The sequence below is a fragment of the Anolis carolinensis genome, chromosome 1, assembly GCF_035594765.1.
Source record: "Anolis carolinensis isolate JA03-04 chromosome 1, rAnoCar3.1.pri, whole genome shotgun sequence".
NCBI lineage: Eukaryota > Metazoa > Chordata > Lepidosauria > Squamata > Dactyloidae > Anolis > Anolis carolinensis.
The window spans coordinates 183,788,031-183,804,942 of NC_085841.1; the positions used below are offsets into that span (position 1 = coordinate 183,788,031).

Consider the following 16,912-nt stretch of genomic DNA (forward strand, 5'->3'; position numbering starts at 1 on the left):
GTCATATTGAGGTTCCTGCAACTACTCCAGTTTGCTGCTGAGCTTAAGAGTGCAGGAAGTGCATAGCTTGGGACCCAGATACTTGTTCGACCCCCTTCACCAATTTGCCTTAACAAAGTAAAATTACCTTCTGCTCCTTGGAATTGCCCAGGGAGCAGAAGTGGGCAGTTGTGGACCCATAAGAAATACCTTTTTGTTGGTGGCATATGGTCTTTTAAAGGAGCTTAACCTAGCTCTTCTTTCATCATCATTTAATAAAGTATTATACAGCACCCTAGAGAAGGTGCAGACCTCGAAAACGCAAAATGTCAAGAAACTGGAACTCTTTCCTATGAGAAATGTCAAAGTGCTTGCACTGTTTTAAAAGGGGGATGAAATAGAATGTTATAAAACTATCAGAAACTATCCTCCCCCCCCCCCCCCTTATCCTGTTGGCTGTTATGAGAAGGACCACTGGTCTGCTATAGCAGAACTTTTCTAAATCACTTGTCTCACTATATAACATCTTCCCCTCTTTTACATACGGTTTTAAAAATTGCACCTTGGGCAACAATACCTGGGAAAGCAAAAATCAACTATTCAAGGGAAGGGTGGCCCCCTGTATGCTAGCATAGCAAAAGATCAGGAATGTTGACCATTACAATTTAACAGCATTTTGAAGGATAAACACCACCCCAGAGTGATCACATATTCCCAGTGTTAACATCATTGTATCTGAAAGACCATTCTGTTGTTTCTGTCTGTCTGTCTGTCTACAATGGTTGTTTCAAGGTTTCAATCCAGTGGCCGTTTGTGATGTCACTGGATCTGCTATTGCCAGGCAGTGTGGCCCTCTGTGATGTCACTGAGAAAGAAGGGTCACATGTAAGGAGGAAGGAAAGAGCCGTAGAGTGTCATGTTGCCATGGAGATGTTGTGAGGCCCTTTTAGAGCTGGAGAAGGGAGAAAGGGAAAGGAAAGGAAGAAAAAGAAGGAAAGGAAAGGAAGGGAAGGGAAGGAAGAAAAAGGGAAGGAAGGAAGACAGTGGTTCTCAAGCTGTGGGTCCCCAGGTGTTTTGGCCCCCAACTCCCAGAAATCCCAGCCAGTTTACCATCTGTTAGAATTTCTGGGAGTTGAAGGCCAAAACATCTTGAGACCCACAGCTTGAGAACCACTGAATTAAGAGAAAACACTAGTATATATAAAACTGTCTGTGAATGAGAGACTGAGAAAGAGATTCAAACTCTGCAAACACTTGCATATCCGGTCAACACCATGGCAGAAACACGCAGGTAAAGAAGTCCATCACACACCATCTCAGTCCCTCTCCTCTAGCTATTATTAGGGCTTTCTAAAAAATTGAAAAAAGCTGGAACAAAAATGTTGTGTGTCCCCATCCCCTCCTCCCATAAAGCAGCCAGGCAGTTCATATGAATGTGTCTTGTGAAGAGCCTTGATTCTTCAATGGGTGCTGTTCCTGGAGTACTCTCCAATTTTGGATGGCAAGAAAGATCTTAAGCAATCAGACCATGTAACAATGACAGAAGGTTGGGGTATAATCAGGCAGTGAAACTGATGAATAGCAGTTGAAAATATGTATTTTTAGTGTGAAGAGAGCATTTGGTTTGAAGATTAAAAAGAGATATGACAGCAAGTTTTGGTGCCTAAAGGGCTTTTATGCCTAAGGTGAAAGAGGCTTTTCTGTTTCAATTTTCTTTCCAGTGGACTGGACTAGGGTGGGAATTTCCGGGAAGAAGTTTCCATGTTAACACGATCACAAACATCCTAAATTCATGCCATCTGAGAGGAACAGAGTTATTCTGAAGTTGTGGGGGACCTCTTCTCTGGAGAAAGTCAAGCAGAAGCTGGTCGCTATAAAAGCTGAAATAATGCATGGAAGAGTGATGTTGCAAAAACCCTTTTCCAACTGAGTGCCTCACTCCAATACCATAATTGTATGCCTCACCCTCTTTGAATAATCTTTTAGAATACCTTTGACATTTAAAACAATACCCAGGCTCCAAGGATAGTTGCGTCCATTTTATTGGTGGACCCGCTTCATTGAAACATTTGGATTTTGACCACATATCTTTCTTTCTTATAGAACAGTATCAGGAGATTTTAGTTTTAACAACCAGAAGTTTGTGCTTAATCTGCAAAGACATAAAAAGAGCTTCCTTTGAGGGAAAGACAGGGTTTCCAAAGCTTTAGAGAACTTTTCTCATACAAACTAAAACTCCCACTGCACTTCTAAAGCAACACTAAAACGAGGTATTTCCAGTCATTCAGTCCTCATTGTTAGAGGAAAAGAGCAGGGAATTTAGAGGCAGAGAAACAAAGGGATTCTGTGCCTTTCTGTCTGTGATGTAAAAGCACCTTATAGTGATACTGTGACTTGTTTACCTCCCAGTCACAAGAAAATTAAAACACAAAGCAGGTAAAGTTATAGGAGTCATTCAGCCAAACCACAAGGGCATTTGGCTTATGTAAGAATCCATTTGCAAGCACAGTTCTATACGAGTTTGTTGTTATATGCCTTTAACTCGGACTTATATCAGCCTTAAGGCAACCTCTTATGGGGTCTTCTTGGGGAGATTTACCCAGAGGAGCTTTGCAATGGCTTTCCTCTGTGGTTGAGAGAGTGGGGTGCCCAAGATAATTCAGGGCACTGCCATGATCAATCCAGAATTTGATCCCTGGTCCTAGTCCAACGCTCAAAGTACTACATGGTGCTGACTCTCCTCTATACAAATACAGGCACATCATTCTCAATCCTATTGGGAGGCAATGAACCATATAGAAAATTAATATTTTGCTCGCATCATTCATATCAACTGTACTGCAGTATAAACCACACACATCATCCAAGCTAGAAGTATCAGCATGCAAAATAAGAAATTGTCTCAAAATAAAACAAGCCTAAATCATTTAATGATTGGCATGGAACACAGGAATAATATCATGAAAGATGTTTGTTGCTAGCTTTCTCATGCTTTGATCTACATAGGAAAGTATACTGTTACAGGGCCATGACATTAATCCAAATGCACTCTGCATCCATTAAGTGTCAATTTGCCATGTCACGTTTTTATTGCTTTTGACAGTGCAGGGCTGTGAGGTACGAATGTGGGATGTGGAGTAAGGAGAAAGAAATACTGAATGTTTTTGAGGGCAAAGGAAAGAGACTCCTAAGCTGTAACACTAAATTGTTAGTGAGATTGAATAAACGTATCTCTGACATAGCTTTGGGGAAGATATCTTTTTAAAAATGTCCTTTCAAAAAGAAACTAGCTTTTTTCTATTCATAATTGAAGATTTATTGCTGTGTCTAGACTGAAAAAACTGGCTAGTGAAAATTATGATTTGCTATCAAACCAAGATCATAAGCCAATTTGATCGTGGCTTATTTAAAGAAAACAAACTTTAACCAAATTTAACTTGAGATATAATAAATAAACAAGGCAAAAGCTGGCCCTCCAAATATCATGAACTGCAATGTCATCTTCCCTCACCATTGGCTAATCTGATGGGACAGGACAGTCCAACAACATTTGGAAAGCCACAAATAGTCTGTGCCTGCCTAGATCAAAAGAGAAGCCGTTGCTATGGTCTCTTGATCAGGAGAAGGGGTGCTGAGCCCACAACTTGGTCCTGCTGCCTCACATTACACTAGAATATGATTCAGCACAGTGTCCTACACTGGACACTCTCAAAAACATGTAACATGTTCCGTTCAAGCTATCTGTTTCAAAGGATTGACCATAAACTGTGCTAATCTTCAAACGTGACTTTTGCCTGTAAAAACCACCACAGTGAGAATCATAGGAAGGTTCACAATGAGGTTGTCAATCATTAGGAGGGAAAATACTAGCCCAGCTAATATTTTGTGTTGCTTTTGCACCTATGACCATCAAAGCAAAGGACAAAACAATCCTATTAGTTTTGTGCTTGAGCTGTCCCTCCCCCCTCCCATTGAAAGCTATATACCTTATAATAGGTAAGGACAAACTTTTTTGCCTTGGGGCCGCATTGTGGGCCCAGCCAGTAGGGACAGGGGTCAGGCACACACTGGGTAGGGAGGACCCAGAAGAGGACAGGGCCAGGAGGGAGCAGGGTAGGGCCCGGGTTATCCTCAGGTTGTTCTCCCAGTATAAGGATGGGGCTAATCTTCCCATCCTTATGTTGGGAGGAAGGCAAGACATGTGGCAACTGCTCCAATCGTCCTTCCCACTTTCCTCCCCCGATCCTCGGGCTGTCCTCTTGACATTATGCCAGGAGAAGGGCGAGACGGATGGCAACTAAGTCTGCTCCGAGGGCTCTCAGCCACTGCATGCCTCTCTTGAGCCATCCTTCTGGCATAAGGATGGGGCCGCTCGCACTGTTCTTATACCAGGTGGAGGATATAACACACAGTGGCTGAGAGCACTCCAGAGGATTCTCAGCTGCTACATGCCTTCCTCCCCCATCTTTTTGACATAAGGACAGGAAAAATGAGGAGGGCCCCGGGGGGGGGGGGGTCACATCCGGCCCCCGGGCCTTAGTTTGCCCATGCTTGCCTTATGACAAGAATCGTTAGCTCAAGCTCTGTTCTCAGACCTACCAAACACCTTTGGCCTTTGCCCTCATTTCACCCTCCAGCTTAGGCTCCACCTCATGAGCCATAGGAGCCAATGCCCAAGCCATATCTAGAGACCAAAGAGTTTCCTTTTCATAGCTATCCGTCTTGGCAACTATCTATTTCATTTTAGAGTGGTCATAATTTGGCATCGATCCTCTATGCTGGAATAAGCTGCAGTGAGATTATTTAAGTGGCCAACTTTGGGTGTGTTTCTTTAATAGTACAAATTTGTTCATTAATGTTTAAAGATGCCATATACATTATGAGCTTTCACATAATAAAACTCTTGATTTATTCTATCAATATCTGTATTAAGTTATTGCTATCATGCCTCTTAGCCATTTTTTTAAAAAAGTGAACATAGTTTTCTCTCCTTTAAAACAAAGATATAAACCAATTACAGTATAGGACTTTCTTGGACATGCATATAACCTTGTATAGTTTTTGCATCTATCACCACAACACTATGTAGGCAGTAGTATCTGGACAATACTTAAAAGTGAGGAGCTAGCTACCTTTTCTATCTACTATACATAGCCACACAAATAGTTTAAATACTTTTAGCTGGTGTGATATCTTCGATATGGACATCACATCAAGCAGAGGCCAATATATATATGATATATATCTAGTATTACAACTTGACTTCCTGTCACTGGTTTAGCAAAACATGTAAGCATCATTTAGCTCTAAGCAGATGAGCAGAATTTGCTAAACCTATACGGCATGCTTTGTGGAATGCAATTGAGAAGATCAGGCCCAAATTTCTATTATGATTGCTAAGAATTTCCTCTTTCATTTAAAATGAGATTCATTAACTGTGGAAGTAATTTCCTAAGAGGATTTCATGTTTATGTCTAGCTGGTGGGGCTTGATACAGAAACTGAGGTATTGAGCTTGCCCACCTGATTCCATGGTCATCCTCATCTCCATACCAGGCAGAACAATAAGAAAGAGATAATTCTGAAACATTGGCAGTGGACAGGAGAGCTACATGTGACTACTGGCTTTGTAGATTACCTAGTTACAGGACTATGCACACTGCACATTAGTGGGAACCCTTCTGTAGCCCATGGTCTGCAACACACACACAGAGGGTGCTCAGGGGTACAACCAACAGAGATGTGGGCATAATGCTACTCACTAGGGCTACTAACTCCCTCAGCCAAAATTGACGTCCCTGAGAGATCCAGACCTGTACGTGCTTGTGGAGCAAGGATAATGCAAACCAACATGAGGATCTTCTAGTAATTTACACCTGTTAAATGAAGGTCAAAGAAAACCGAACTACAGAATAAAACTCCAGATCATTTAAAATGTGTGTCTCAGGCAATAGCTTTTCAGATGGACACGACAGTTTGGCTGAAAATATGTTAGGGCTCAGAAAAGCTCTCACTTTAACACAATTTTGTCCATGAAATAACCCTTAGCAGTTGCGATGTTTGGATCTGGGTTGGTTTTTGGCAAGACAGCAGATTTCCTCACAAACGAACAAGTGTTTGAAATTGCCACATCACTGGTAATATTACTGTTATACTCCAATGAGTTCCTGTGAAACACAAACCATGTATATCTAAAGGTGGGGTTTTTTTTGGTACACTGAAGTCTAAAATGTGTTAGATTACAAATATTTTTGTTTCCAGTTTACAATGGTTAAAAAAAATAACTACACAATATGTGTAAGTGAGGAGAGAAGACAGGAACTTTAAAATAGAATAAAAAGTGGCATGTTAAAAATTGGATCACAGATTAATAAATACATACATCAAAGACAAAGTTTTCAGCAGCTGTTTTTAAAGATCAAGGAAGCAGGGAAAACTAGCTATTCAAACTCCAGTCTCATTTTTCTATTCTGTATCTTTCCTATATGTTTAATCCATTAAAAAATAAAAATCTAAAAGCAGCACATAAATTAGCTGTCTTTTAGCTCTAAAAGAACATAAATTCAAACCACATAGTCAAACTTTAGTGTAACTTCCTATGTGATTCACATTAATCATGCACCCGTCAACAAAGTAGGTAAAATAATTTGTAAACTCTTCAGATGAATCATCTGAAGAGAGTTCACTGTGATTTTCCCTGCAGACTAAAGTTCTTGAGAAGGTAATCAACTCTGTTTGAGTCCAAACTAATTTTATGTCATCAGATTCCCATCAGTTTTAATACTTCTGTAAAACAAACAAAACAAAAATTGGTCACAAGTTAGTCCTCCCACCAAAAAAAAGTTTAAAAGCTGCTGTTATAATGGTACAAGTGAAGTGCTGATGTAGTTTCCATTGTAGTTTCCACCACAGTCCTTGTTCCAGGTGAAATGCAATCCAGAGATCAAACTGTGAGCGAAAACTGATCCTGTTCAATGGGCTTCTCCACCCAGGCTCCAAGACCCACCTTCAAAAATGCTTTGAACAAACATTCTTTGGCAGCTTGATATTCCGCAGCTACTTGCTTAGTCTCATGATATATGTTTGGCTTGTTGACTTTCGAACGGAGGTTGGAGGAAAGCTGGGGGAAAAACAGGAAAAAAGAGAGTTTGCTTACCTATAAAATAAAACCACTAGTATATAAAACAACAGAGTTTAGCACTGGGGTTCCCAACTTAAGGCCAGTGGGCCAGATGCACCCCTCCAGGGTCATTTACCCAGCCCTCCGCCCTAAACTTTAGACCAGTGGTTCCCAAACTTATTTGGCCTACCGCCCCCTTTGCAGAAAAAATATTACTCAGCACCCCCTGGAAAGGGGGGCGTGGCATAGAGGGGTGGGCGTGGCTTCTGCTCAAGAGGGTGGGGCTGAGTCTCTCCCCTAGTCCAAGATGCAGGGCTGGACGGGGGAGCTGGGCAGGGCCACAAATGGGCGGCCAGGGCTGGGATGGGCGGAGTTATGAGCTCTGAAGCAGGGCTGAGCTTCTATCCCTGTCCTGCGGCACCTGCCAGGACACAGGGGGTGGGGCTAGAGGAGGAGGTGGGGCTTCTTCCCAAGTGCCTGACGGGACTGAACCTCTACCCGCCCCCATGTTATAACAAGCGCCTCAGGGGAGGTATGCAGAGGCTCAGCCCTGTCTCGCGCTCTTGGGAAGAGGCCCCGCCCCCACCCCAGCCCCGCCCTTTAGTCCTAAAAGGCCTCTCAGGAGAGGTATTGAGGCTTAGCCCTGTTTCGAGCTCTTGGACGGAAGCCCCGCCCCCTTCCCTAGCTCCGCCCTCTGTCCCAACAAGCACCTCAGGAGAGGTATAGATTCTCAACCCTGTCTCAGGCTCTTGGGAAGAAGGCACGCCCACTCTTCTAGCTCCACCCCTTGTGTCCTAACTGGAACCTCAAGTGCTCAGCCCTGTCTCCGGCGCTTGGGAAGAGGCCCCGCCCCTCCTCGGCCCTGCCCCGTGTCCTAATAGGTGTCATCACTAGCCCCCTGGATCGCTGCAGCGCCCACCAGGGGGCGGTAGCGCCCACTTTGGGAATCACTGCTTTAGACTTAGGGTTGCCCTAAGTCTGAAACGACTTAAAGGCACACATGAACAAAAACAATACTAATTAACTTGACTCAGCCAAAAGCAAGCCCACATCTCCCACTGAAATACTGGTAAGTTTATGTTGGTTAAAACTGTTCTTCATTTTAAATACCACATTGTTCTTTCATGGTTTTTCTGCACTACAAATAAGATATGAGCAGTATGATCAGAGATTTGTTCACATTTTTTTCACTCTATAGTCTGACAACCCCAACAGTCTGAAGGACCAACCATGAACCAGCCCTCGACTTAAAAAGTTTGAGGTCCCCTGGTCTAGAATAAGCCAGCGTACTTTTAGAGTCAGCTGTTGAAAACAGAACAATCTTGAGCTATGCTTAACCACACAAAGGTGGATTTGGCAAGGAGAGATTTTTGAAGTCCACCATCCCACAGCTTCCCCTGAAAGGGAGAAAAATAGCCACATCCCAGGCTGAATGATGAGGAAACTTGTCCTGAAATAAAGCAATCAGTTCACAAGACATACCCCTCAATTCCACAGTGCCTATGAGAAGGTCCAGCCCAGCCTGCACAAGCATGAAGCACACTGTATACATTCACGGGATGAGACAAGATGTTATCCTTTCCAAGGACGTCTGAAGTTGTAGAATTAATGAAGTTTGATAATTTAACTCCCATGGATCAATGAGATGAAATCCTGGGATTTGTAGTTGCATGAGGCACTAGCATTATTTGGCAGAGGTGGCTGAAGACCTTGTAAAACTGCAGCTCCCATGATTCCATGGCATTGAGTTATGGCAATTGAAAGTGGTGTCAAATGGCAATCATGTTTCAATGCACCATCACTCGCTATCTAGTTTTAATTGCATTTTGAAAACCTTATGCCTTTGACTCTGGAGAAAATTGCTTGCCAACAAAAGACAGGCTCAAAGCCCCAGTGATTGTGCCTGGTAATTATAGTGCTAGACCACCCACTTATTGAGACATACCTTTCCATAAATGCGCATCCAGCGGCTATACAGGGCTTGTTTACAAAGACGAGACGCACGACCCATCTCATCTTTGCCAGTTGTGGCATTAATAACTTCAAGGCCAGCATCTCCTACTGTCCAGTTCACACTGAAATTTGGTGCTTTACCTGGTTGGCGGGCTTCAGCATTGCTGATACCTGAAAGAAGTAAATTATTACTATTTTATTCATTGATACACTGCCTTTTTTTGCAAGAAAGGGATTCAAGATGGCTAACAACATACTAAAACAATGCAAGTTAAAAGCATATACAAAAACTATATGTGATTAAAACTATTAGATAACATGCAAATTAAAACATTAAACATGCCACATGCCCTGCTCACACAGTTATTTTACCCTGTTCAAGCTAAATATCTGAATACAGCTGAAATCAACTTATCAATTTGCAGTATTGAAAAAAATATGCCAGCAAAAATTCAGTTTATCTTTCATTGCAAACTTACCACTGAGTAAAGGTCTGTTAAGCACATAGAGAGGTGGTAAATCTTCTATCTCTGCTATCCGCTGATACACTGCTCTGGATAGGTGGTCTCCATGGTATAAGCTCCCCAAGATAATGCTAGAGAAGTAAATTGGCTCCACAAAAAGGCTAAGTAATGCTCCTTGAATACCAAGCACATTCCATCTAAAGTGAAACAAATGACCCCTTGAATTAGGTACAGAATGTCTACCAGCAAAAGGCAAAAAGATAAAATTATATAAGAGAGTAGAGTGGCTCCCTCCAACCACTCTTTACAGCCGCTGCAGCAGCAACAGTAGTTTATGCTTAGACCAGAGGCCTCTGGCATACAAAATAAATAAACACAATAGAAAAGTGCAACAATATGAAAAAATACAGAAGTATTTCATAATAGAACTAACATATGGATCTTGTACATTACAATCAATACAACTGAAATACAATAAAGCACAATAAATATAAATGTCATTGTTAAAATTTAGATTAGATAAAATGATATTAGATAAGAGCATCTCCAGAGCAACCAACTTCAATATTGGCAAGAACTTTTGCTCGAATTTTCCTTGCTGCCAGGATGAAAAGAGAAACTTTATGAGGTACTGTGGAATTGGTATCACACCGAAGGTAGGAAATCTTTTCTGACGCCTTATTGGACTGTAACTAAGAATAGATTCAAAGAGTTTGGTTCTTGGTTCTGAATATAATGAAGCTAAAGCGCAAATAACGTGGCAAATTATTTATTTCTGGGACCTCACAAATGAAGGGCTAGGGGGGTTGAGAATATCTGCCATTGATCATGGCTGTAAGTATGGTTTGAAGACCAAGGGCTGTAAAAGTTTGACTGCATGCGGCTTATCTGTATGGTATTCAGTGGGTCTAGCGGTCATATGCAGCTTGCAAATGTGTGAAGAAAATATGAAGATTTGTTTGAAAACTATAAATGGAAAGCAAGTGAGAAATAGTGTCATACATTTTCTTTCCTTTTCCAATGCACCCGTGGAATTCCTATGAACCAAATCTGTTTGAAGAATGCAGAATAAGAATGAATAGTCACAAAAACAAGAATCTTCTTGGAATCTGTGTCTGGATCATCTGTGTACATTATTAGAGTTGGGCCTGAATCCTGTTTCATCTGTTTCTTTCGAGGTTTTGTACCGTTCCATCCATTCGCATGGTTCGGAATGGTACAACCCCCTCCCGAAAGAAAGAACCAGTGAAATGAAAAAAAGGAGGGAACAGTAGCCGTTTGGTTGGCTGATTTTCAGTGCTTGGCTGCAGGCCTTGACTACCAGGGCTTACAGTCAAGCGCTAGGCACTCAACACTCATAGGCCCAGCTCACAGGACCTACAGTTGAGCGCCAAGCACTTGATGCTTGTAGACCCGGCGGGCAGGGCCTACAAACCATCGAGCATCAGTGCCTGTAGGCCCTGCCTGCCGGGTCTACGAGCGTCAAGCACTCGGATGTAGGCCCTGGCTGGCAGGTCCTTGGGCTTTGCCATCCAAGGCCCGAAAAATCTTTGTTTTCCAGACCTTGAACAGAAAAGCTCATTTGTATAGGCACCCATTTCTATAAGCAGCGCATGGAAACAGGGCCATATGAATGGTACAAATAGAAATGGTTAGTGATTCCATACAAATGCACGCCACTAGTGTACATACCTTGGTTTGTTAGGGGTCAAGGACTGAAGGCCAGAAATGATTTCAGAAGGCATGGATCAAATCATCAAGAGATCCCAAGAATTAAAACACATCCCTGAATCTCAAATTCATTTCAGTGCAGCCTATTTGCTGCCTTTATCTCTAAAGAAAGGCTGACATCACAATCGAAAATATAATTGGAAATATAATCAGAAAGCATCAAGGTTCATCTGCAGCATTATGTAACAGTTCCAAAAATATGTGAAGCCAGTTTGTACTGATGAATCTGAGATTCCTATTCATTTCTATAGTATGATATAGAGATTTTTATCCTTCCCTTCAACAAGTTTCCAGGCCGGATTACAAGGAATCAGCATTACAATAAAAGCAATTTAAAACAACAACATGAAAGACAAACAGAATTTTTAAAAGCAGCACAAAGCAATTGACAAAGATAAAACAAATACAAAGCAGCATAAAAGCAACCAGCTGAGCTAAAATCCCTGTATAATAAATAATGCATTAAATCAGATTAAAAGAACTGGAAAAACAAAATAGACTGAAATGTTATCAAGTGAAACAGATGGAGTTATTTCTACACCGGTCCTGAAACAGCTGCCCTGGCTGTCTCCTTCCTTCCAAGCTCAATTCAGTGCAAATGTGCTTACTTTTAACATAGGCACAGTACTTATGCTGATGGACTGCATGTCACAACAGTTTTATTCAGAATAGCCAATACTGAGGGATTTTGGCTGCTGTAGACCTAGACCTGCACGCCCCTTGACTTCCATCTTTGTACATGTGTATGTGCCTTCATGTAGTAAGGAGTATAGTGTCTAGATCAAGGGATGTAATGGCGTCTCTCTATTCTGCTTTGATCAGACCTCACTGGGAAAACTGTGTCCCACTCTAGGCACCCCAATTCAAAAGGGATATTGACAAGCTGGAAGATGTCCAGAGGAGGACAACTAAAATGACCAAAGTTCTGGAGACCATGAATCCCTATGAGGAACGGCTTAAAGAGCTGGGCATGCTTAGCCTGCAGAAGAGAAGGTTGAGAAGAGACATGATAGCCATGTTTAAATATTTGAAAGGCTGTCATAAGGAAGAGGGAGCAGGCTTGTTTTCTACTGCCCTGGAGACCAGGACTCAATGGAGCAATGGGTTCAAATGGCAGGAAAGGAGTTTCCACCTGAACATTAGGAAGAACTTCCTGACTGTAAGAGCTGTTCAGCAGAGGAACTCTCTGCTTCGGAGTGTGGTGGAAGCTCCTTCCTTGGGAGTTTTTAAACAGAGGCTGGATTGTCATCTGTTGGGGGTGCTTTGACTGTGCTTTTCCTGCATGGCAGGGGATTGGAGTAAATGTCTCATGTGTTCTCTTCCAACTCTATTACATAATTCTAAGATTATCTTCTTATCCTAGATTATCTAGCAGTGGAGACTCATATAATCCAGTTTAAAGCAGATAGTCTGGCATCAGATCCTGGGATATAGGGCAATATAACAGAGATCTCTGACCATGAATCTAACTAATGTCTATCTTTGATGACCTCTAGCAATATCCTAAACTTGCCAAACTCCCACTCTGACTAATTGTCATATTCACCTGCCTTTTAAAAAATCCTTTCAAACATCCAGCTGATCACCAGTCTCTTAATTTACCCAGTAACTGCAAAACAAATGATTTGACCGTGCCACCATATGTTACATGGGGCGCAAATGCACAAGGAAACGCTGCCCTCAGAGCATCATCCCCACAATGAAGCACGGTGGTGGCAGTATCATAGCATGGGGATGCTTATTCTTAGCAGTGACTGAGGGCCCTTCCACACAGTAGAATAAAATCCCACGTTTTCTGCTTTGAACTGGAATATATGGCAGTGTGAACTCAGACAACCCGGTTCAAAGCAGATATTGTGTGATTGTCTGCCTTGATATTCTGGGTTATATAACTGTGTGGAAAGGCCCTGGGACAGTGGTCTGGACTATGAGCAAGATGGATGGAGCCAAATGCAAGGCAATTCTGGAGGAGATGCTGTTTTGTTCTGCAAGAGACATGGTGGTTTACTTTCCAGCAGGATGATGACCCTAAACTAGTGGTGTCACATTTGTGGCCCTCCAGGCATTTTGGACTTCAGCTGCCAAAATTCCTGGACAAGCTGACGAGGGCTTTTGCGAGTTGGAGGCCTAAACATCTGGAGGGCACAAGTTTGACATCTCTACCCTAAACTCTTAGCTCAAGAAAGACCTGAATGGTTTTGAAAACCATGCCTCCATGTCTTGAATGATCCTGAATGTCTTGAATGATCCTGAATGTATTGAAGGTTTACCAAGAGGAATAAACAAAAATCCAGATGCACAAAGCTGATAGAGGCTAAGCCAACAAAACTTGTAATGTAATTGCTGCCAAAGGGGCTTCTACTGAACATTTGCTCAGGGGAGTGAATATTAAAAGCAATCAATAAATATTAGATTGTTTTGGTGTACTCTGTGCTTTCATGCGGCAATAAAATATTTTGTCAAATATACCAAGTGCTAAGGATGGTAACAATGCCAGCCTAGGCCATATCAGTGCTAGGATTTAGCTCAACAAAACATGGAGGGGAATTTTAAAAAAATATTAATTGTATAGCCAACCTTTCACTTTGTGCAAAATAGTATATATATGTATTTTAAAGCTAGAAAGGTTCTATGAGGGATATGTAGATATTCTGTGCATATCTATTTTACATTTTACAAAGGGAGCATTGTCTTAGTGTCTCCCTTTCAGCTGTTAACCTCAAACCCAAGAATGGCTCTGCAAACTCTCCCAAATTGAGAAAGCAGCATAGGGATTAGATTTAACATGAGCTGAAACAAGTGGGATGCAATGGTGGACAATATGTTTGTATGCAGATCTCACATTATTTGTATTTCCTGTTATGAACATTAGGACTATAAATGGACACTTGGTGTTTATTTTAAAAAAAAAACCTTAGTTTTCCTATTTAGAATATGTACAATTGAGAAATACTATAAAAGGAAAAATAAACCAGTCAAATAAACAAACATGTTGTCAGCCAACTTCCCAGGATAAAACATTCAACAGAACTCAGTACAAACAGCATGAATTGCACTGCTGAATCATCTAGGATTCAGCCATGTGCAAAAGCTGTCAGTTCAGCAGGAGAGAAAGAGCTTACCGAGCTATCTTATCGCTGCATGACATAGTGAGCAGTCTCTCTCCCTGCAGTACTCCATCCCAAGTCTGAATAGTTGTGGTAGATCGAACAGGGATGGTTCCTTCCCCAGATTCGATTTTCGTCCGTAGCTGCCCCCTTGCCTTCCGGTTTGGATGTCTGTCTCCCTGATCTAAGTGACAGAAGGGGCCAACATTACTGATCATAAAACAGAAGGTGATTACTCATGTTAATGTGGATAACTGTTAAGAAAGTTTAGTACTGTTTTCTGCTACTTACTAGAGACAAAGAAGGGCAAACAAAAGCAGCAGAAACAACACAAAGATTACAGGTATTGACAGAGCAGGGATATACATTAAGAAATGTTATAAACATCTCATCCATGCAAATTCACAATCAAGACTTCTTCACTAACATTTTCTTCATACATTCTATAATTCTTGTAATGGACCAACTGTGCACTGAAAATTTTTCCAAAGCAGCTTACAAGCAAAGATAGAACAGTAAGGTAGAAATGCCATGTACATAGTGTACAACACAACATTGCCACAGATTATGATCTGTATAAGAATAATACATGTGTTTCTATGCAGTTTTTATCATGTACTAGCTTGCGATGCCCGGGTTATTTGAAAAGGGCCTGATTTGTTTTTGGTGTTAGGCCAAATCAGTTTGGCCATATGTTACGCTATATCTTAGAAAATAACTCAATCTTTGCTTTTGTTTTTTATGTATGCTCCCATTAGAAAATGCATAAGGATGTGGGTGAATTGCAATTCCCAAAAATGTTGGGTCAATCCTACCCAAACCCCACCGGTATTCACAGTTGGCCATGTTGGATCTGTGTGCCAAGTTAGTTCCAGGCCCATTGTTGGTGTGGTTCAGTGTTCATAGATTGCAGGTGAACTATACATCCCAGTTCCTACAACTCCTATAAATCATGGTTAATTCTCCCCAAACCTCTCTCCCTAGTATGTTCAGTTGCTGATCAATTTCTCTGATTGCTGTGTGCCATAGAAAAGAATAGGAAAGGGTTAAGAGAGAGGCCCTGGGTAGGGTCATGCAAATAGAGAGAGAAAGGAACACTGGGACGTCCTCGCTGTATCCTGCAATGTCCTCAGAGAGAGTGACTTCGTGGCTCCTCAGCACTGGGAACTATAGCCTGTTTGTGGAGACCAGAGGCTGTCTGTGTGCCACATATATACATACAGTGCCATACATATGTGCCACATATATACATACAATACACTTTTATTATGTGTATAGATGAAATGGCAGTAAATGGTATCCACCTTTTCTAAAGCAGTTTCTCAAACTGTGCTCCTCCAGATGTTTTGGATTTCAGCTCCCAGAAATCCCAGCCAGCTTACCAGTTGTTAGGAATTGTGGAAGCTGAAGTCCAAAACATCTGGAGGAGCAGTTTGAACAACTCTGCTATAAAGCCCTGCTTTCATAGTGGAATTTAATTTTTTTTAAGAAAAGAAAACTCAGATTCACATGAACTACTGAAGTGGCCACTGTTGTTTTTATATCTCAAACATCTTTACTGGTAAGAACAATGGATCTTACCTTCTTGGGCTGCTTCATGGGGTGAAAAAATCCGAGCATCGCCACAAGGAGAGGTGCTGATGTAGAGATGAAACTGGACATTTTCTTTCAATTTAAAACCACCTTGTTCTGACCTGATAAAAATGGATTTTTGTTGCTCTTCCTTATTACTGGAACAAAGAGAGAAATAATATTTGGGAGTGAGATCTTTTGAAAAGAAAAAAAAACTCCACATAACCAAGAATTAATTCAAATGGATTTAGATGCTGAGCCAGAATAGTATGCCTGCTACAATAAATTAAAAGATATATTGAATTTAGAGGCTTAATGATCATTCCGTCCTTCACATAATTGCATTTTCCCCCTGCAGAGTCTTTTTTTTAAGCAATTCTACATATAATACAGACAAAGAAGACTCCCTCACACACAGAAAAGGCAAAAAGAAAAGAAAAGAGACTGGAATTAAATAAATACACAAAATAGTATATGACAGCAATATAATGACATTTTCATTTTCAACAGAAGGAAGTGCAATCTCACAGTGGGACTCAAATACTCACTTTAAAAAAACCCACAAAATCTAACTGACCACCTACAAAGACATTTTCATATTCAGTAAAATGTAGAAAATGTAGGGAATGTTTAAAGATCCGGCTTTATGAATTAAGGGATGGAATTTGAAAATGGTTTTAATCCCTGTTTTAGCATTGTGCAATCTGTAATTATTGTCCTCTTTTGATTTGATTTACTGCTGAATGTTCTATTTTATTCATTTGGAATTGTTAAGTCTATTGTTATATATTAAGGCATTGAATGTTTGCTTTTATGTTGTGAACCGCCCTGAGTGCCCATGGGGAGATAGGGAGGAATAGAAATAAAGTTTTACTTACTTACTAGAAAATGAAGCTCCTTGTTTAAAAATGCAATACACGTGGGAATTATCTGAAATCGTTCATTGCTAACAAACTATATCTGCTGTTACATTACTAACTCATGGTA

At 41.2% G+C, this 16,912-nt stretch overlaps 1 protein-coding gene across 3 annotated transcripts in view; it reads right to left on the minus strand.

The window, feature by feature from the left end:
• Positions 1–2,003: 2,003 nt before the first annotated feature.
• adarb1 (adenosine deaminase RNA specific B1) overlaps positions 2,004–16,912 on the minus strand; it is a 68,756-nt gene continuing 53,847 nt past the window's right edge. For all 3 annotated transcript variants that reach the window (XM_062961627.1, XM_008109206.3, XM_062961616.1), the window contains 5 exons: positions 15,935–16,083; positions 14,369–14,537; positions 9,531–9,712; positions 9,044–9,222; positions 2,004–7,098 (listed from right to left, as the gene is read on the minus strand). In XM_062961627.1, coding sequence (XP_062817697.1) covers positions 6,922–7,098; positions 9,044–9,222; positions 9,531–9,712; positions 14,369–14,537; positions 15,935–16,083 — 856 coding nt within the window. In that variant the 3' untranslated portion in view covers positions 2,004–6,921. The remainder of the gene's footprint in view (positions 7,099–9,043; positions 9,223–9,530; positions 9,713–14,368; positions 14,538–15,934; positions 16,084–16,912) is intronic.